At 54.7% G+C, this 21,675-nt stretch overlaps 1 protein-coding gene across 7 annotated transcripts in view; it reads right to left on the bottom strand.

The window, feature by feature from the left end:
* Nucleotides 1–2,164: 2,164 nt before the first annotated feature.
* PRKACA (protein kinase cAMP-activated catalytic subunit alpha) overlaps nucleotides 2,165–21,675 on the bottom strand; it is a 50,895-nt gene continuing 31,384 nt past the window's right edge. For all 7 annotated transcript variants that reach the window (XM_075902210.2, XM_075902209.2, XM_075902206.2 and 4 more), the window contains exons 2-10: nucleotides 17,309–17,370; nucleotides 16,196–16,324; nucleotides 15,911–16,009; nucleotides 8,633–8,715; nucleotides 7,891–8,017; nucleotides 7,582–7,677; nucleotides 7,362–7,484; nucleotides 5,103–5,267; nucleotides 2,165–4,389 (exon numbers count right to left, since the gene is read on the bottom strand). In XM_075902210.2, coding sequence (XP_075758325.1) covers nucleotides 4,264–4,389; nucleotides 5,103–5,267; nucleotides 7,362–7,484; nucleotides 7,582–7,677; nucleotides 7,891–8,017; nucleotides 8,633–8,715; nucleotides 15,911–16,009; nucleotides 16,196–16,324; nucleotides 17,309–17,370 — 1,010 coding nt within the window. In that variant the 3' untranslated portion in view covers nucleotides 2,165–4,263. The remainder of the gene's footprint in view (nucleotides 4,390–5,102; nucleotides 5,268–7,361; nucleotides 7,485–7,581; nucleotides 7,678–7,890; nucleotides 8,018–8,632; nucleotides 8,716–15,910; nucleotides 16,010–16,195; nucleotides 16,325–17,308; nucleotides 17,371–21,675) is intronic.

Here is a 21,675-nt window from a genome sequence, read left to right as displayed (position 1 = left end):
CTGGCTTCAAAATCATGCAATTTTATAAATACTTGGTGGGGTGTTTATTTACTTCCTGCTGCCAGGACCTCTAACAGGTCACATGGTTCAAGCTCTCTCTGCAGTGAAGAGGGTTAGACAGGGGTTTATCCACCCAAGGAAATTACCTGGAATATATGTAATATATATATATAATGAATAGGAATATAGCAACTCCAGTCAAATTTCCCCATGCAAACTGAATAAAGCCAGGGAAGCTTGCATGATTTGGCGACTGGTGCTTTAAGAAAAAAAATCCCCACACACAACTAGTGTCAGCCTTGTGCCCAAAGCACAAAGGTTGCTACGAGTAACAATATGAAGGTTACATTTAAAAAAATCACAGCCGTGCTCCTTTGTACAGGCAGTGGCAGCCAGAGGCAGAGCTGGGCGGGAGTTTTATCGCCAGAAAATACTGATTTATTGACAACAAAACTTTTCAAGGACAGGGATTTGTTTCAATGAATGGTTTCTCAGGTCAAAACGAGACATCCACCCCCCCCATTAATCCAGTGTTTTGGACACTCACCTCTGCTGTGGAAGACCCAGGTTCAAGGTCCTGCACTCTGATTCACTCCAGTGTAGAATGGGAGCAAATTTCAAACCCTCCAGTTTTCATGAAACACAATGGCTGTATCTAGACTGGCCAGTTTTTCCAGAAAATCAGCCACATTTCCGGAAAAACTTGCCAGCTGTCTACACTGGCCGCTTGAATTTCCGCAAAAGCACTGACGATCTCATGCAAGATTGTCAGTGTTCTTGCGGAAATACTATGCTGCTCCCTTTTGCGCAAAACTTTTGCACAAAAGGGCCAGTGTAGACAGCCCAGATTTGTTTTGCGCAAAAAAGCCCCAATCACGAAAATGGCGATCGGGGCTTTTTTGCAGAAAAGCATGTCTAGATTGGCACGGATGCTCTGTTCCGAAAATGCTTTTAACGGAAAACTTTTCCGTTAAAAGCATTTCCGGAAAATCATGCCAGTCTAGATGTAGCCAATCTGCTACCAGCCTGATCGGGCTTGGAAGCCCGTTGTGCAAGAGGCTGTACGGAAGGGTTCGTCCCTTGGATTTAATCCTGATATACTGCTTTTCATTCACAGGGGTTTCTTCTCTCCCTTCCCCCACACAACAGAATCAGCTGGCCCCTTTCGAAGCAGATTCACACACATGGAATTACACCGCAATAAGGAAGATGGGGAGAGAGTCACCTTTAGATGGGAGCATTCTGCTTCTGCAGTCCACACACAGCTGGCAGCAGGCCTTGCTGCACCCCGAAGTTGGCCTGGCTGTTCGCCTCTCCTGCCCCAGCCTCATTGATTGAGAAGACTATCGATTCAGACAGGACTACTGTGAGCCCCTTGGAGCTGTGTAATACAGGCCACAGGGCTTCCCCCAGTCAACTCCTGTTTGAGTTGGAGCAAATCTTTTCCCTCCCATCCTGATTGAAACAGTGTCAGTGATGACAGATCCACCACAATGCTTAGTGAATTGTTCCACTAGCTAATTCCCTCCTCCCCACCTTTCGGGTAAAAAATCTGCTCTTTCTCTGAATTTGTCTAGTTTCAGCTTCCAGCAACTGGCTCTCCTTAGACTTGTGTCTGCTAGCAGGACTAGCCTATTATCAGTTTTATTCCCCATGGAGGAAGTTCTAGACAGGAATCACAGCACCCCTTAACGAGCTATATCAATTGCGTGCCTACAGTCTCAGCATAGAGCAGGTCCTTCCTTCTTGAACTGTGGCCACCAGAACTGGCCCTTGTGTTCCAGCAGTGGCCGCACCCCTGTCGGACACAGAGAGAAAATAGCCTCTCTGCTCTACTTCCAATGCCCGTTCGTTCCTTGGCCAGACTCTGCCTCCCCACTTAAGCCCTGACACCTGTCCTTTGTGCTTCCAACTCACAGTAAGTTCACGTGCCCCATGTCAGCTGCCAGTCCCCCACCACACCCCTGAACTCCTTTGGCCGCCGGGGTGAGAAACAGCTCCAGGCTCGACTCAGCAGCAATTGTCCCCCTGGAGTCGAACACCCCACATACCGGGCCTCTTTTTTTTTTTTTTTTTTTTTAAACAAAACTTTATTGGTAATTGTTTCAAATATGTTTACAACAAAGCACACTGTTAAAGAGGAAGTGGGGTTTGGGGGGGGGGGTTGTTTTGTTTTTGTTTTTTCCAGTGAAACAAGTTTTCTCGGATGACACAGACGTGTTTCCCGGGGCGGATGTTAGCTCCACCCTCTAGATGGGACCCTCAAGCTTCTTTGTGGGAAAGGGGATTGTTTGGGGGAGGGGGAGGGCTAGCCACCGGGCTCCCCTCCTCCGCTCCCGACAGCGCTCATGTATTTATAATATATATAATTTATCTATGAAACCAAAAGAAGCTCACACACCTCCGCCCCGGAGAGAAACAAGAAATTCAACCGGCTGGTGAATACACACAGTGGGAGACAGGCTGGGGGGGTTAGAACAGGACCACCACACTGATGCACTGCATTGGGGGCAGGCGGGGGAGGATAAGAAAAGAATCAAACAGGAGGAATAGTAAATGAATAGGACAAGAGCCTTCCCCCACCCCCCAACCTTCCCCTCCACCCCCAATAAAGCAAAACCATGGCTGGGTATCAGCACCCTTCCCCCACGCTGATCTCTCTTTGAGGGGCTAATCCTGGTCTAATGACACTCCCCAACCTGACCACAGATCTAATGGGGTCACCCCCTGGAGGCGGCAGGTGGGGTCAATTCAGACAGGGAATCAGAGCCTACTTGGGATCCTGTGTTTGGCCTCCCCCCAACTCAATTTTCGGGTTTCTCCTCCCCCTTCTCATCTTAAAACAAGAATTGAGAGCATGCCATTGGAGGTGCAGAATGGAGCCCCAGAAGATTGTGGGTAATGCGAATCCTTCCTCCCCCCCACCAGAAAATCCTTTTGAGTTCTCTCTGCAGGGCCCCATTTAGCCTACAGGGGAGGGAGGGAGGGAGGAAGGGACAGACAAGCCTCCACTGACCAAGTACCCCAGAACCAGATCTTACCTGCACCTGCCACTCGACACACAAGAGGCCAGGCCAAGGAAGGGATGTTGGGAGGGGGAAGGGAAGGGAGCTGCTCAAATTCAAAGACCAGATTCAAGAGGCTGCATTTCCAAGGGGAGCTAAAAATCCAAAACCCACCGGGGAGATTCTCTCTCCCAGCAACTCCACTCCAGCCTGTAACTGACCCCCCGAGCTCCTCCCGCCAGCATAAGACACCCCCAAACCAGAGTGCAGCGTGGGTGGGGAAATACTGTCAGTTTCAATCTTTTTTTCTTGCTAAAACCTGGACACCTTCAAACTTGGAGAGTTAAAATTCCTGGTGCAGGGATGGGGAGGGGAGTATCACTGGGGAGGGGGGGGCTGATGTAGGGTAAATTAACCCAACCCAGCCCTACGTCTGAATGTTTAAAACCTCTTCCTCCCATCCCCTAAAGGAAAAGAAGGTTTAATTTACTTATTTATTTTAAATTTTAAAAAAGGAGTCCAACCTCCTCCCTCCCCCCCTTTTATAAAATGAGACTAGATTTCCCTCTTTCCAGAGTGGTGGTGGGGAGGCTGGGATTTTTCACCCCTCCCCCAACTCCCCATTATGGGGAGGATTCAAAACTGTTCTGGAAGCCAAGATGTTGATCTGCCATGAAGGTGGGTGCTGGGGCATATATTCCCCACACCTTGCTCCCAGAAGCCTTTGCAAATAGCCACAGTCTTTTGGGAGGAGGGATCTGATGGCAAAGTACACCCACCGCCCCCCTCCAAACACTAAAATCCACAAATAAAGCCGGCCAGGACTGTGGGGGTGCAGCGTGTGTGGATTGGGGAGGCAGTGTGGGGAGGTGGATAACCGGCTCAGTGTGAAGGGGTGGAAAGTAACTAGTGTGTGTGGGGGGGGGAAATCTGTGTGAATCCCAGGTGAGGGGGATGATGAGAACTGTTGGGGGTGGGGGCTTCAGGCTTGTGATGGCGGGAGGGGGGAAGCATGGGGGCCAGGGTTGTGAATGGGGGAAATTAGACTCCTGCCCATCTCTACTGTCATTTGCTTTGCACAGGTTTAGAACGGGTGGGTCTCCCGCTAGCCCCCCACTCGGATCCAGGCAAATCCCTACCCCCCGCCCACAAAAATAAAACACACAGGCAAGGAACTCTGGCCTTTCTGCTGATCAAATCCAACCCCGCCCCCACCTGCTCCGCACGTGCCCTCCCCGAGGGCGGGGGGCTGCTGGCCCTAGAACTCGGCAAACTCCTTGGCGCACTTCTCGGTGACTGAGACCCGGATCTCCTCTTCCTCGTAGTCATCAAAGTTACTCGTGTCGCCGGGGCCTTTGCACTTTGGTATAAAGGGGGCTTCCACCTGCAAAGGGAGGTTGTGGATGAGGTGAGGGCTCAGCGTTTGCACCCCCTGCACACACAGCTGGGTCACGAGCAAGCAGGGGTCAGCCTCCGTGCCCCATCCAGCCAGAAAACCTCACACTTTGCAATCATCAAAGGGAGGACCATGATCCCCAGGGGAACCCAGGATCAGGGCCCTCAGCACCCGTAAAGGATACAAGATTGGGCCCCTTGGAAACCAGGTGAGGGATGCAGGATCAGCGCTTCCTCAAACCCCATTCTATCTGGTCAGAACCAGCTCTTCTCACCCCTCCTTTGCAATCAGGAAAGGGCCGGGGAAGGGGGTCTCAAGCCCCTTGGATCCCCACAACAGCCCTCACTTGCAGCATTATCAGGGTTTGAATCAGAACATTCAGCACAGCCCCCTCCCAACTGAGCTAAAGGAATAATGCCATCAGCTGGCAGCAGCAGTAGTAGGCTGTTATCCTCGGGGCAAGGACAGGACTGTGCTTTTGCCACCATTTACAATCAGGTGCCTGAGGACTCCCTACTCGAAACCGACGCTGGGTGATCACATCTCCCCCTAGTGGCTGGATCCAGCCATAACTTCCTGCTACAGAGCCCCAGCAGCCTGGGCACAGATGAGCCCATGTACCAGGTGCTGCTGACGGAGGCTGTGTGCCTGTGGGATGCCCCCCGTCCCCTTGGCCGGCCCCACCCATCGCCCCCAGACACCTTTCTCTGGTAGACAGCGATCCAGTCCGTGGTCGCGAACCACTTGTGGTTCTTGATGTCGTTGACCCCGTTCTTGAGGTTGCCAAAGCGCTTGGTGAGGTCGACTTGCAGCAGGTTCCGGAGCAGGTCCTTCAGGTCTGAGCTGAAGTGAGACGGGAACCGGACCTGGGGTGAGGAGGAGACAGAGGTTACCTGCCCTGCCCTTACGGCTAGATTCCTAAATGCACCTAGTCATGTACAGCCCCTGATTGGGGGGGGGGGGGGGGGGGGGGGGGGGGGGGGGGGGCGTGTCCTGTGTAATTAGACACTACCGTAATATACCCAACGTACAGCCCTTAACACTGGGGGGAGAGGGGGGGAGTCCTGTATCCTGGGCTTCTCTTGGGCACCTAGGCACTACCGTAATACATCTAACATACAGCTCCTAGTGGGTCCTAGACTACTCCCAAGTGCCTGGGCTGTGTCTAGACTGGCCAGTTTTTCCGGAAAATCAGCCGCTTTTCAGGAAAAACTTGCCAGCTGCCTACACTGGCCGCTTGAATTTCCGCAAAAGCACTGACGATCTACTGTAAGAAATCAGTGCTTTTTGCGGAAATACTATGCTGCTCCCGTTCAGGTGAAAGTCCTTTTGCGCAAAAGGGCCAGGGTAGACAGCTCAGGTTTGTTTTCCGCAAAAAAGCCCCGATCGCGAAAATGGCGATCAGGGTTTTTTGTTTTTTTTTTTGCAGAAAAGCGCATCTAGATTGGCACGGACGCTTTTCCACAAGAAGTGCTTTTGCGGAAAAGCGTCCGTGCCAATCTAGACGCTCTGTTCCGAAAATGCTTTTAACGGAAAACTTTTCCGCTAAAAGCATTTCCGGAAAATCATGCCAGTCTAGACGTAGCCCTAGTGTACAGCTCCTGGGTGGGCGGAGGGGCTGGACTACTTCTGGGATACACCTAATGTACAAACTCCTAGTGTGTGTGTGGGTCCTGGACTACTCCTGGGTGCCTGGGCACTACCATAATATACCTTGGCTGCATCTAGACTGGCATGATTTTGCGGAAATACTTTTAACAGAAAAGTTTTTCCCTTAAAAGTATTTCCGCAAAAGAGTGTCTAGATTGCGCAAAAGCAACCGTGCCCAGTATAGACGCGCTTTTGCGCAAGAAAGCTCTGATGGCCATTTTAGCCATCGGGCTTTCTTGCGCAAAAATGTAAGGTGCCTGACTACACTGGCCTCTTGCACAAGTATTCTTGCGCAAGAGGGCTTATCCCTGAGCGAGAGCGTCAAAGTATTTGCGCAAGAAGCACTGAATTCTTACATTAGTGCTCGTGCAAATTCAAGTGGCCAGTGTAGACAGCTGGCAAGTTTTTGCGCAAAATCTTGCCAGTCTAGATGCACCCATACTGTACAGCCCCTAGTGGGAGGAGGGGGCCTTGGACTACTCCTGGGTACCTGGGCACTACCATAATACATCTAATAATTAAAAAGCGCTTTAAAATCATTCCAGGATGAGAAGTGAGGGCTGCCGGGGACTGACATGGGCTGAAAGGGCTAATTAGCAGCAGCCCCTTTAACGCTTACTGAGCACTTATCCTGCACAGATCTCAAAGCAGAGCTGCTGCATCATATTACACAGGGGAAACTGAGGCCCAGGGCAGGGAAGTGACTTGCCCAACAGCACCCAGCAGGCCTGCAGGAGAACCAGGAATAGAATCCAGGTCTGCTGAATTCCCACGAGGCCACGCAGCTGTGTGTTTAAAGCTGACTGTGCCCGCCCCAAGTGCTTTGAGATCCTTGGCAAGAAGGTGCTGAGGTGGGCAGGGGAATATTATGGGCTCTGGGTTACTATGGCAACGAATGCTCCAACAGTGCCTGGGGGTGGCTGATGTGTTTAAGGAAAGTTTAGTCTTGAAATACTGCAGGGTTGTGGGGGTCTTGCCTTCAGCTTTTTTATACACTGGGGCGAACTGCACCTGCTCCAGGCATCCCCCCGTGAGTCAGAGGGAGCACGACTCCCTGGGGCGGGGATGGAGTCCACGTGTTGGGGTGTAGGGGTACATTGGGAAGGTGGCTACGCGTTGGAGAACAGGGGCATGTGACCAGGGAGGGTCCCTGTATTGGGGTGCAGGGGGAACGGGGTACCTGACAGGGAGGATCCCTGTGTGTTGAGGGCTGGGAAAGCACAGGAGGGTATGAGCGTGTCTGATCAGCTGCTAAGCCTTGGCCCGCCCCTTTTGCTGGTGAACCCCAACAAAAACAGCACCCCAAATACCTTGCCAGAGACGATCTTCTCATAGATCTGAATGGGCTGGTCTGCGAAGAATGGGGGGTATCCAGCCGCCATCTCGTAGATGAGGACACCCAGAGCCCACCAGTCCACAGCTTTGTTATAACCCTGTAGGGAAAAGCGGGCCAGGGTCATGCACGGATCATTTGGGAGGAACAGCCTGGTGGGCAGGGGTCCGAGATAGGCCAGGCCCTTCCTGACTCACCTTGCTGAGGATGATTTCGGGGGCCAGGTATTCGGGGGTACCACACAGGGTCCAGGTTCGGCCTTTCACCCGCTTGGCAAAACCAAAATCCGTCACCTGGAGCCAATAACAGAGAAGGAGAAGCCAGATAAGCCCAGAGGCTGTGAAAGCGGGAGGGTGAGGGGAGTGTGGGAGCAGATGACTGATGTATTCCAGCCCCGTTATGTTTCTGGGGGTGGGTCGGAGGGGATGGCGGGTCGGAGGAGATCTCGCTGCAGGGAGCCAGGAGCCAGCACCAGAATGGGGAGGGACAAGGGGAGACAGCATCACCTCGATGTAGCCCTGTTGGTCTATCAGGAGATTCTCTGGCTTCAGGTCTCGGTAGATGAGGTCCAGTGAGTGCAGATACTCAAAGGTCAGGACAATCTGAGCAGCGTAGAACCGGGCGTGAGGTTCACTGCAGCAAAGCGAGAGGAGAGTGTGGGCATCCTTGGGCCTGATCTGCTCCATTTCAGTCAACCCAGCACCCTCGGCACGTCTAGCCCCCCCCCACCTCCTTCATTATAGATCCTGGACTCCTTCTACTCTGGCAACGCCATGCAAGATACCCCAACCGTTCTGAGCTTTGTATTCCATCTGTCCTAGCCAGACCACTAGCCTTCGCACCCCCCTGGCTAGATCACTGGCTCTATCCAGTCCCTCCAGACCAGCATCTCCCCCTAGCCCCAACACACACTCATCTAACCTGGCCCCACCTCACCTGGCATCCCCGCAGCTGACCGTGGCTAGTGCTGGCAGAAGACCTCAGCAGCCCTCCCCATAGGGATCCCTTCCTGACTAGCCCAGCTGGGCATCGGGCCACAACCCACAGCATGGGGAGTCACTGTTCCTGGAGAAAAGGGCTAATCCCTACTAAGCAAGGAGCGGGGAAACTGAGGCACCGAGCGATTCTTCCTCTCCCACAAGGAATGAATGGCAGAGACCAGACTCAGACCCCATCCCTCTGCTCTGTGTGCTAGACCCCACTGTCCCCCCAAGCCAGGAGCCCAAGAGCCACCCACCACCGGCTCACCTGAACCTCCCGATCCGCCGTAGGTGGGAGAACATCTCCCCGCCTGGGATGTATTCCATCACCATGTACAGATTGGAGTTATCCTACAAGGAAGGGCAGCAGCGACTGAGTCCCAGCGACAGAGCCCCGCTAGCCCCTCGCCAGCACCGCTGACACTGGGGCAAAGCTGCACAACACACCCTGGCTCCTTTATGAGCCCGAGGCACTGGCCTGGCCCGGCCCACGACACAGTGCACCCGCCACAGGGGAGAGAACAGCCTACTACTGCTGCTGGTTGCTGCCATTACTGCTTCAGCTCAAGGGCTCGACTGTGGTGCTGAAGGTCGAGTTGCTGCACAGACCCGACTGAGGAGCAGGATCACCAATAAGAGTTTTATGTGCTTGGAGTATTTAGTGCTACGGCCCTAGAATATTTAACCCCCGTCCTCCCTGCTCCCCTGGCCTGGGGGTTGACTAGTTGCTTCCCCCCCACCTTGCTGCCTCTAACAGAAAGAGGCAACGAGGGGAGGTGGGGGAAGAGGAAGAGGTGTTTCAAAGTGGCAGTGCCACGTGGAGCCTGGGGCCAGACCCTGGGCTCCATGTGACGCTGCTATTTTGAAAGTCCCCAGCTGGCCCCAGGCAGCACCGCATGGAGCCTGGGGTCTACCACTCTGAAATGCCGTGTGCAGCCAGAGCCAGGTGGGGACGCCCCCGCTGACCCTAGGCTCCATGCGGCGCTGCTGCTTTGAAATGCCACAGGGAGCATGGGGCCAGTTCTCTCTGCAGCGCTTTCGCCTTTGAAGTGTAGCAGCAGCCCTGGGGGTGCCCGCCTTAATCACAGAACCATAGAGCTGGAAGAGACCTCAGAAGGTCATCAAGTCCAGCCCCCTGCCCTAGGCAGGACCAATCCCAACTAAAATCAACCCGGCCAGAGCTTTGTCAAGCCGAGACTTAAACACCTCTAGGGATGGAGACTCCACTACTTCCCTAGGTAGCCCATTCCAATGCTTCACTATCCTCCTAGTGAAATAGTTTTTCCTAATATCCAACCTGGACCTCTCCCACCGCAACTTAAACATAAGAACGGCCGTACTGGGTCAGACCAAAGGTCCATCTAGCCCAGTGTCCTGTCTGCTGACAGTGGCCAGTGACAGGTGACCTGGAGGGGGTGGACCAAAGACAATGATCAAGCAATTTGTCTCGTGCCATCCATCTCCAGCCTCTGACAAACAGAGGCCAGGGACACCATTCCTACCCCCTGGCTAATAGCCTTTTATGGACCTAACCTCCAAGAATGTATCTAGCTTCTCATTAAACTCTGTTACAGTTCTAGCCTTCACAGCCTCCTCTGGCAAAGAGTTCCACAGGTTGACTACACCCTGTGTGAAGAAGAACTTTCACTTATTAGTTTTAAACCTGCTATTCATTAATTTCATTTGGTGTCCTCTAGTCCTTATATTATGGGAACTAAAGAATAACTTTTTTTATTCACCCTCTCCACACCACTCATGATTTTATAGACCTCTATCATATCCCCCCTAAGTCTCCTCTTTTCCAAATTGAAAAGTCCCAGTCACTTTAGCCTCTCCTCATATGGGACCTGTTCCAAACCCCTAATCATTTTAGTTGCCCTTTTCTGAACCCTTTCCAAGGCCAAAATATCTTTTTTGAGGTGAGGAGACCACATCTGTACACAGTATTCAAGATGTGGGCGTACCATAGTTTTATACAGGGGCAGTAAGATATTCTGGGTCTTATTTTCTATCCCTTTCCTAATAATTCCTAGCATCCTATTTGCCTTTTTGACCACCGCTGCACACTGTGTGGACGTTTTCAGAGAACTGTCCATGATAACTCCAAGATCTCTTTCCTGATTTGTCGTAGCCAAATTAACCCCCATCATACTATATGTATAGCTGGGGTTATTTTTTCCGATGTGCATTACTTTACACTTATTCACATTAAACTTCATTTGCCATTTTGTTGCCCTAACACTGAGTTTGGTGAGATCTTTTTGAAATTCTTCACAGTCTGCTTCTGTCTTGACTATCCTGAACAGTTTAGTACCATCCGCAAACTTTACTACCTCACTGCTTGCCCCTTTCTCTAAATCATTTATGAATAAGTTGAACAGGATCGGTCCCAGGACTGACCCTTGGGGGACACCACTAGTTACCTCTCTCCACTCTGAAAATTTACCATTTATTCCTACCTTTTCTTTTCTGTCTTTTAACCAGTTCTCAATCCATGAAAGGACCTTCCCTCTTGAGACCACTTCTCCTTGTTCTCCCATCCATCACTACTGAGAACAGCCTCTCTCCACCCTCTTTGGAACCCCTCCCTTCAGGAAGTTGAAGGCTGCTACCAAATCCCCCCTCACTCTTCTCTTCTGCAAACTAAACAGACCCAACTTCCTCAGCCTCTCCTCGTAGGTCATATGCTCCAGCCCCCTAATCATTTTGGTTGCCCTCCGCTGGACCCTCCCCAATGCGTCCACATCCTTTTTGTAGTGGGGGGCCCAAAACTGGACACAATACTCCAGATGTGGCCTCACAAGAGCCGAATAAAGGGGAATAATCTCTGGATCTGCTGGCAATGCTCCTCTTAATGCAACCTAATATGCCATTAGCCTTCTTGGCTACAAGGGCACACTGTTGACTCATATCCAGCTTCTCATCCACTGTAACCCTCGGGTCCTTTTCTGCAGAACTGCTACTTAGCTGGTTGGTCCCTAGCCTGTAACTATGCTTGGGATTCTTCCATCCCAAGTGCAGGACTCTGCACTTGTCCTTGTTGAACATCATCAGCAGGGCTCACCAAACCACGGTGAGCCCTGCTTGCCAGCCGCGCTGTCCGGCGATCTGCGCATGTGCAGATCATTCTGCACGTGTGCAGATCGCCCGAACCCGGCTCTTCCAGGTTATTTGTCGAGCCCTGATCATCAGATTTCTTGTGGCCCAATCCTCCAATTTGTCTAAGTCACTCTGGACCCTATCTCTGCCCTAGAGTGTATCTACCTCTCCCCCTAGCTTAGTGTCATCTGCAAACTTGCTGCGGGTGCAATCCACCCCCTCATCCAGGTCACTAATAAAGATATTGAACAAAACCGGTCCTGGAACCGAACCTTGGGGCACTCCGCTAGAAACCAACCACCATCCTGACATCGAGCCGTCGATCACTACCCGCTGGGCCTGACTTTCTTTCTAGCCAGTTTTCTATCCATGTTACTGTCTATTTATCCAATCCACATTCCCTTAACTTGCTGGCAAGAATATTGTGGGGGACCGTATCAAAAGCCTTGCTAAAGTAATGGTAAATCACATCAGCTGACTTTCCCATTTCTACAGAGCCAGTTACCTCATCATAGAAGCTAATCGGATTGGTCAGGCACGACTTGCCCTTTGTGAATCCATGCTGACTATTCCTGATCACTTTCCCCTCTTCCAAGTGCCTCAACATGGATTCCTTAAGGATGCCCTCCATGATTTTTCCAAGGACTGAAGTAAGACTGACTGGCCTATAGTTCCCTGGATCATCCTTCTTCCATTTTTGAAGATGGGCACTACATTTGCCTTTTCCCAGTCATTCGGGATCTCTCCCGATCTCCACGGCACTTCAAAGATAATGGCCAAAGGCTCCTCAATGGCATTTGCCAACTCCCTCAGTACCCTCGGATGCATTAAGTCCAGACCCATGGATTTGTGTACGTTTAGCTTTTCTAAATAGTTCCTAACCTGTTCTTTCCCCACCTACAGCTGTCCATCTTCATCCCATCTTGTGTCACTTAGCGCATTAGTCTGGGAGCCCACCTTCAGCTTTCCCCACATCATCTGTCACTAGGTTACCTCCTTCATCCAGTAGGGGCCACACACCCTCTCTGATCACCTTCTTCTTGCTAACATGCCTGTAGAAACCTTTCTTGTTCCCCTTCACATCCTTAGCCAGTCGCAATTCCAATTGTGCTTTCGCCTTCCTGTTAACCCCCTGGCATTCTCGAGCTAGACATTTATAACCCTCCCTGGTCATTTGTCCAAGTTTCCACTTCTTGTAAGCTCCCTTTTTGTGCTTAAGTTCACCAAGGATTTCCCCTGTAAGCCAATCTGGTTTCCTACCATGTCTGCTTCTCTTGCTACGTGTCGTGATGGTTTCTTTCTGTGCCTTCAATAAGGCTTCTTTAAAATACTGCCAGCTGTCCTGGACTCCTTTCCCCTTCATGTTAACATCCCAGGGGATTCTGCCCATCAGGTCTCTGAAGGAGTCAAAGTCCGCTGTTCTGAAGTCCAAGGTGTGTATTTTACTACTCTCTTTCCTTCCTCTGGTCAGGATCCTGAAATCTACCATCTCCTGATCACTGCTTCCCAGGTTCTCACCCACCTCCACTCCTCTATTAGTTCCTCCCTGTTTGTGAGCATTGACTAATCGAATAGTCGCTGCGATTAGCTCAGGGGCAGGGCCACTCCACCCCCAGACCATGATTGCCCCCCTTCCCACTAGGCACCCATGCTGTGGAAGAGACTTGGTGAGCACCCCCACCCCCAAGCCAACCAGGGCCTGGGGGCAAGGGAGCGTGCAAAGCCTCCTCCTGCCTTGCGGGTAGCATGTGGCACTTTGAAGTGCTGCAGGCTCCTTGCAGGGCCCGGGCAGGGTGAAGGAAGCTCCACACAGCTCCCCTGCCCCCGGCCAATCAGGCCCTGATTGGCCTGGGAGCGCCCGAAACCTCCTCCACTCCCCGCCCACCTTGCGAGCAGAGCGCGGCGCTTCAAAACGCCACGTGCTCCTGGCAGGGCGGGAGGGGGCTTGGTGCGCTCCCCCGCCCCAGGCCAACTAGGGCCTGCAGGCAGGGAAACCCACGAAGCCTCCTCCGCTCTGCACCCGCCCTGCGAGGTGCATGCGGCACGTTGATCCAGCCCGCAGAGGCCCTTTTGCCCAGCCCTGGATTAGCTGATTAATCTAAATTTAACACCCCTACCTGGGGGCAGGTCTGGGAGGGCCCAAGAGGGATTTCCCAGCTCCGATGCCTACAATCAAAGCAGCCTGAACCCAAAAGGCTGCCTGGTCGGGCACCCCAAAGGAGCAGGGGCTGGAAGCGAAACTTCTCCAAAGCAGAGAGGGAAACTGACCAGGCTGGCCAGCGGCTGCCCCTCCTTGGTGGCTGGGAAGTCAAACAGCAGCCTTGGGAATAACTCCACCCAGCCCAGCCAGCGAGAGCCCCTCCAGGCTTGAGCACTAAGCGTCCGCACACCACCGGCAGCCCAAGGTCATTTCCAGCTGGCCCTGTGGCAAGGGTACAACTGGGGCACATCAAGTCCGAGGCCTTTTCCGGAGCCACATTAGGAGCAGCCGCCATGAGCCAAGATGCACAGTCGCAGCCTCACTCTCTGTGGCCCCCCGTCCTCGCAGCCCTGCCGCCACCCGGCCACGGATGTTAAAAGGGACGGTGCTTTGACTGCAGCGGCTGTGACATCTCGGCTCCGTTACTGCTTTACCCCACGGCCCCATGGCTCCGTGGTTGGACGGTCTCGGTCGGGTCGCTCACTGTTTCATAACGAACGTGGCCAGATTTGCAGCAGGCGGCGCTGGGCTGGCGGGGCCCGGAGCGGTTTGGTGACATCAGTGAGACGCTTGGTCCGGTGGAGCTAAGCAGGGCTCAGGTGTCACTATATAAACTGGGCTCCTAAAGGAAGTTCTTGGGAGCCAGCTCCAGGACACAGCCCCAGGCTCTGAGCTGCCACCTCCCACCCCCGCCAGCCCTGCCCTGCAGCAGCCGGTGTCCCCACACGCCCTGGCCCCACCAGGACACAGGAAAAGCTCGTCTGCCTTGTGGGCAGTGGGGGCACCGTGTGCTCAGCGTGGGCCTCCTGGGCTAGTGACTGCTAATAAATAGGGGCTAAGGCCCTTACTGTGTGAGGCTCTGTCACTGGTCAAAGACCCCGCAAACCTGCGGAGTGGGAGGTGGCACCTGAGCCCATGGAAGGGTGAGGGTCGGTGCCTAAGAGGCTTGTGCCTTGAGCCCTAAAGGTGGGGCCCCTAAAGTGTCTGCAGGACACAGCCTTTCTGACCCTCCACAAACCAGACAGGCTCCAGCTTGGGACACCCTGGTGATACCGTGATGGGGCCGAGTCAGCGCATCCCGGGCCAGACTCCTGTCTCAGTGCAGTGACTCTGGCGCTGAATTCAGGGGTTCGGCCCTGAGGTATTCACTTGATGCTGTTGTAGAAGAAGCGACTGGCCCAGCGCGCCAGGCCATGTACAGAAGCTGCTGCCCTGGTGCTACTGTGCCACCCAAGATCTATAGCCCATCCCCGGGCAGCCGGCACGGAGCAGGTGTGACATTCCCACTGTGGCAGCTTCTGCGGACCAGGACCAGAACCCTGCTATTTAATCATGGAATGAAAAGGGGCCACAAGGAAACGACTCCGCCAGTCACCACTTGCTGCCAACAGCCCATCCCCCTAGCGTCCAGGCTCCTGCTGGGCTGCAATTCGTCCTGCAGCTGCCTCTGAGCTGATGCTACAACCTACAAACTGCAGGCTTACGCCCGAGGAGAGAGAAGTCTCCCTTCAGAGCCCCCCCTGCTTAATCGGGCCAGCGCCGGTGGTGCTGTTGAGCTAGAAAAGGCACAGCTACCTTTGCTCTCCCACCTACACAGAGGATGCGGGTCGCAGGCCCAAAGATCCAGCTAAGGGGAGAGGGTCCAAGTCCCATCCCGAGGGCCCTGACTTTCAGCTTTCACGGAGACTCCATCCGGAGGAAACACGTGATGAACAGAACACAAAAACGGCCAGACTGGGTCAGACCAACGGTCCGTCCAGCCCAGTATCCTGTCTGCCGACAGTGGCCAATGCAGGTGCCCCAGAGGGAGGTGTCACAAGAGATAACCCTCACGTGATCCCTCCCGTCACCCACCTCCAGAGGAAAGTCTCTGGTTTCAAAGTCTCCACAAAGCCAGTCACGCGTGGCGTTTAGCTTCCTTTGAGGCACCCCCGCAAGCCAGACCTCAGGCCCCAGGGCAAGCACGTGGGAACTGGGAACTGAAACTGACTAGGAACGAAAGCAAAACTGACAGGGGATAAGGGTCACTGTTCAAAACCTGGAGTCAAAAGCAGCCGGGGTGAGAAAGGGGAACGATACAAACAGATTTCTCTGACCCCAGACGTCACCCCAGGAACGTTTGCTCCGAGGATACAAGCGCGGCACCGTGCCCGTCGATTTCCTCAGCGCAGCTTTGCTTTTAAATAGGAGACGCATCCGGGGGATTATGGGAGTTGGGGGCTGGGCTGGCGAGCGAAGGCCACCTACCTTGAAAGAATACTCTAGCTTGACGAGGAATGGAAAGTTGACGGCCTGGAGGATGCGTTTCTCATTTAGGGTGTGCTCGATTTGTTTCAGCTTCACTACCTGGGAGAGAAAAGGAAGCAGCAACATCAGGTCTTCCTCTGTGGCAGTGTCCCCTGGGCCTCCCAAACATTCCCCTTTCCAGCCAGGCCCGGCATCCCCCCATGGGGCTCAGCCCCCAACGCCTCCCCTGCGCTGGGGATGCCACGGCCCCAGGCCACCTCTCCGCAGCAGCTCCCGGCCTCTCACCTTCTGTTTATCCAGGATCTTCATGGCATAGTGGTTCCCGGTCTCTTTGTGTTTCACCAGCATCACCCTCCCAAAGGAGCCCGTGCCCAGGGTCTTGATTCGATCAAACTGATCCAAACTGGCCGTGTTCTAGAAAGCAGAAAGAGAAACTTGAAGGGGGCCAGAGTGGCCCTGGGGGCAGCAGGGAGAAGGAACATGCCTGGGACAAGGGCATTTGCACTGCAGGACTGGAGGGATCTTTGATGAGCACCAGGGGGTCAGAGCTTTGGTTTTTATCGCTCACCAGAAAGGCAGCACCTCCAGGGTCAGCACTGACGGATGGGACAGCCCCCCCTCCCCCGCGTGAGCCCCCCCGCAGCCCAGCCCCCCCCCAGTGCCGCACTGGGGCTGTTCTTGAGAACGAAGGCTGCAATGAAGCAGCCAGCAGATGTCACAATTCACAGAGGAAACAACCAAGTGTCTAAGGAGACACAGGCAAGGGACCCCCCTGCAGTTCCAGATGGGCGACCGGCCCAGCTCTACTGGCCTGAGACAGTGGGACTGGTGGGTTAGAAGGGGGCAGGAGCTGGGACTCAGGAGTGAAATGTAGTGGCCAGAGGAACCAAAACATCTCTTCCTAGCTCTGCCACCAACGTCCTGTACCCGTGACCACGTCCCTTGCCCCTCTGGGCCTCAGTTTCCCCACCCATGCCATGGAGGGAGTGACCTGGCGTGTGCAGGAGGAGCAGCAAAGCCATATTGCCGGCAGAGGGACCAGCAGCTCTGCCTCAGGAATTACCCAGATCCCTCCACAGGTGGGATTTCCAATGGGGCGGATCCGGGGCTGACCCCAAAAGCTTTTCTGGCACCTACGGACCCAAGTGCAGAGAGGAGTCGAACCTTCGGAGACCTTGGCCCTCCAGTTACCAGAGGGCAGATGGGGGCAGGAGAAGAGCAACATGGTCCACTCAGCTCCACCCCCCAGGAGCGCAAGTAACCCCAGGCCCTGAGCAGAGGGTGGAAGGTGGGTCAGCGGTGGGGAGAGAGAGCCGGGGTGGGGGGAGGCTGCAGAGTAATCAGCCTGGGCTGCTGAGGCCTGGAGTGGGGGGCGATGTGGGCTTGGGGGCACAGTACCTGGGAGGGGTTCTCCCATTTCTTGAGGAAGTCTTCTTTGGCTTTGGCTAGGAACTCCTTCACTGTAAGGGAAGCAGAGAGGGGGCTGTGAGAGGAGGGGTCAGCAGGGGTCGTCCTCAGCCCAGAGAACAGAGCTCCCCCTGCAGCCGCCCCAGCCCAATGAGTCACAGACGGGGCGGGGAGTTTAACGGCGGCACCAGCTTGGCTACAAAGGCTGCTCAGCTGGGATTGGCTAGAGTCCGTGTGGGGCGCTCCGGCAGCAACCCCACGCTGGGCCCGCCCTGGACACACCCAACAGTCCCGCCAGGGGGGCGGTGCAGCCCTAGTGCCTACTCCCCCCCCGCCCCGCACATGCCCCTCGACACAGCTTGACCCCCACCAGGACACACGTGTCCAACCCTACAGTCCAACCCGTGTGGGTCACTGGCCCTGGCGGGAAGATGAGGACCCAGCAAAGGGGGCGGGGGAGGTCTCCATTCAAAGGGTCAAGGCCCAGGTCTCACCTTCGTTCAACCATGCAGCAGCCCGCAGCAATGACACCAGCGGGCCACAAGGGGGTGCTGCAGCCTCAGACACCCACAGCCACAGCAGCCAGCCATGAAAGTCCCAAACCCCAGGAGTTTTAACCCCTTTGTGGGCAAAGCCCAATCGGCCCCAGCCTGGGATCTGCCAAATTCCCAGCTCAGGGGTCATGAAGGGCTCTCCTGTCCTTTGGGCCAGTTCCCAGCTGTGGGAGGAGCCGGGGGGGTTTGGAGGATTCCTGCAGCATCCTGAGGGATACTGGGACTGAGCCCTTAGATCTTTGCTGCCTCCTGCTCCCCCACACAGGGACAAGTCCCACAGCTCTGAACAGTGCAAAGATGCCAGGAGACAGGCACGTCTGGCACCGCAGCCAGGCCAAGCACAGAGCAGCACCGCAGGCGGGGGGGGGGGGTAGAACCCAGAGCTCACCCCTGCCTCTGCCCCCACAGGAAAGTCCCCCCCACAGCGGAGAAGCATAAACTCAATGGCCTCGCTGGGATCAGTTACGTCAGGAGGGGACAACCTAAAGCCTAGATCCAGAGCTGCGGGCGGCCACAGGTGCACGACCCAGGAGTTCACTCCCTGCAGCCCCATGCTCACTGCTATGCCCCCCTCCCACAGCTGGGGACAGACCCCCCCAAGTGCCCCGGTTCTCCCGTTCCAATCACTAAACAGCAATACACCTATGCAAACCCGGCATCAGCACATCCCGCCCCTGCAGCTCCTGCCCCCAAGAAAGGGCTGAGGCGAGGACCTGACATCCTGCACAGCTGACTGCCAGAGGGAAGGCGACCAGGACGGAAGGGATTCCGCCTGATCCCACAGGGCAGGGAAGGCCTGCGAGGGTTCACACGACCAGATATTTGCTGGATAACCTCCCCCAGTCTCCACAGCCCATCATGCCTGGAGACCCACAGAGGGGGACTGAATTCACATCCACTTCCCCCCAGACGCGCGCGCAGGGAGCCGCAGCTCAGTCTGTCTGACCTACTTTCACTTTGTCTCCTACTCTCTCCAAATTATTTATAGAAACAGGCTTGGCTCATCAGCCACCGTCTCCCGCCATCGATCCCAGCCCCAAGGGGGGGGGGGGGGGGAGAGAGGGATCCCTGCATGGACGTGGGGCATGCAGGGGGATCCTGCCCTCCCCCCCCAGGCAAGGCCATATCCTGCACTATCTTGGACATACCTACAACTAAATTTATGTAGCTTAGGAGTTTGTTGTGTGACAAGGGAGCGTGGTTGTGTGCCAGCGCATAGGCAATGTCTCCAGCCGAGATCCGACAGGGACCCTGGCAAGGGGCCACCTGAACCTATGGGGCCAGGAAGTCTCTAGGGCCGATGTAACACCCTGGCTATGCGACCCCCAGCTGCTGAAGCTGCACCCGAGGAGAAGCGTCCTGCCGGTGCAGGACCGGGCTGGAATGGGGGTGAGAACGACAACGCTTAGCAGGCAGGCGGGTTCTTTGCTGGGTTTTCCTGCAAGGCTTTTCCCTCGCAAACCAACACGCTGGGGGGTCCCTTACACCCGCAGGCGACCGCGCTGGTGGAGCCTCCGAGGAAAGAGGGCAAAGCAGCCTGGCTGAGGCCAGCTGACTTGCTGGGGAGCTCACTGTGCAGGCAGGGAGCTGTACCGTCCGGAAATCCCGAGGCAGGAAGGAGACGCAGGACTCCACCCCAGAGGAGTGATGACAGAGCCATACGCCTAAGGGGCTGCCCTGGCAGGACCACACCAGGCCAATACAGCAGCAGTTGCCCTGACCTGTGACCCTCCCCCCCCGTCATTGTTCTTCCCTGGCATCATCCACCCCAGATCAACGGAGGAGGGGAGATGAGCTCCTCTGCCTTCTCCCGGAGCCCTCGGGGACTTGTGAGGCTCCGCTACTCAGTCATACACTTGAGCCTCTTTAATCTGGCAACCCGGGGAAACAGGCTGGGCCGGATTAAAGATTTTTGTCAGGCCAGAGAGGGCCCTGCGGGGTCTGGGTGCGAGAGGGAGGGCGTGAGACACTTACTCCCGCTCCCTGGGGCACCCACGGCTCCGCGCTCCCCACCACTCCCGGGAACGGCCCCCAGCCCCACCGCATGCTGCTGTTCCCCCGAGTGGCAGTGCAGAGCCGCTGCCTCCTCCATACCACGCGTGTTCCCAGGTTAGGGACACCCGGCGCGTGGCGGTTCAAGTGTAGAAACAGGGAGGCGTCCCAGATTGCGGTGGAGGAACCTTCTCTGCCCCAGCAGACTCTAATCCACTCGGCCCATCCCCAGTCATTGCTCCCTTTTGGACCCGTCTCCTCTGAGAGGCTCTTTCTTTCTCTTCAAGACCCTGGCCCTTGGCACAGGGCATCGGGCCAAAAGCTCTGGGATGGAGACTGGGGCTGACAGCCTCACCGCACTTTCTAGCACTAGGGTGAAGCTTGCTTGTGCGAGAGAAAGAGAGAGAGCACACGCGCGTGCAAGAGAGCACAAGAGCTTCTTTGGGGGCCTGTTCAAGAAGACGGAGCCACCTGCCACAGGATCTAAGGATCATTCTGAATTTCCCCGCCTCCTGCTCCTAGTGCTGAGCTTCCTCAGACCAGTCTTCACTATAAACACAGGCCCTAACCAAACACACACTTCCATGCACATACAGGTTCCCCTCCCGCCCCCCGGCCAGCCTGGACTGAAAAGCGCCCAAACACTATGGTAACGAGGGCAGGAGAGGAAGATACAAGGGGCCTCTGGACTGGTCAGTTTCACTCCTTCGCCAGCAGGTTTTAGCACTGGGCTGGCAGGACGAAGGATTAATCCTGCAGCTGAGCGTATGGACAGACCCCGGCACTAAGCCCAACTGACTGTACTGGTGGGGGGGCCTGGAATAATCAGTTGCAAGCTCTGGGGGCTCCACTGAGAGTGCTCTGAGGCAGATGCCAGTTCATTTCAGGTCCATACAGAGCCCAGGCAGCAGGAGGCCTTGGGTGCAATCAGTGTGTCTGGGGGCCATTGGAATTTAAAAAAAACATGTAATGAGCAGCCAATTCAAATTTGACCTCCAGAAATGTAAGTTTGGGTTAAAACCCCAAATGCTTTTTAAAAACCAAGTTTAAAACTAACTGGAATATTCCAAGTCCCACTTGAAACAGACAAAGGTCCCTCCAGCCCACTTGCAGTTCAGAGAATCCGAGGATGAAACTGACCATAAAGCAAGAGCGAAATTAACACCACGAAAATTTCCTTCAGCAAGCAGACAGACCTGCCTCTCGCGGTTTTATACAGATGCCCAGCTCCCTAATACCTTCCACACAAAAGCAATAGTGGGTCCAGGGTAACATTTTCCAAGGGACTTAGAGGTTTTAGGAGCCTGCATGTCACTAACTCAAAGAGTGAGCAGCAAACTGGATTTTTAGAACCTTTGCGTTCTACTAACCCTGAGGTTTGTAGCCATTCCGTTCCTGCTCAGTGTCCTTTCAGCTGGGAGAGCCCCTTTAAAGGCCCACAAACGCATTTCCATGTCAGTTTTATCAGCTGGCACAAACCTGACGTATGGAACTAATTGACTGTGTCTAATTACACACCAGACTAGCACACAGACCCGCGCCAGGAGAAGCACCAGAGGATAGGTGGCTAATGGGGATGTTTTCATACCGCTAATCTTTTGTACCACCTTCCAAAGAACGGAGCAAAACCGTATCCTCCTTCAGCCTTTCAGGAGGTGGGCGCTAGTTCCTTTTTTCTGGGCAGGAAAACTGAGGGAGGGAGCCATGACCTCACCCACTGTTACACAGGAAGTAGAAGAATACCAAGAGTCAGATTCTCAGCCCCTCCCTCTACCTGTGCTCTAACCATTAGTCCCCATTTCTCTCCCAGAG

The sequence above is a fragment of the Pelodiscus sinensis genome, chromosome 31 (genome assembly GCF_052426305.1).
Source record: "Pelodiscus sinensis isolate ZL-2025 chromosome 31, ASM5242630v1, whole genome shotgun sequence".
Taxonomy (NCBI): Eukaryota; Metazoa; Chordata; order Testudines; family Trionychidae; genus Pelodiscus; species Pelodiscus sinensis.
The sequence above is the reverse complement of the archived record's forward strand: the minus strand, read 5'-3'. Positions and strand labels throughout refer to the sequence as shown.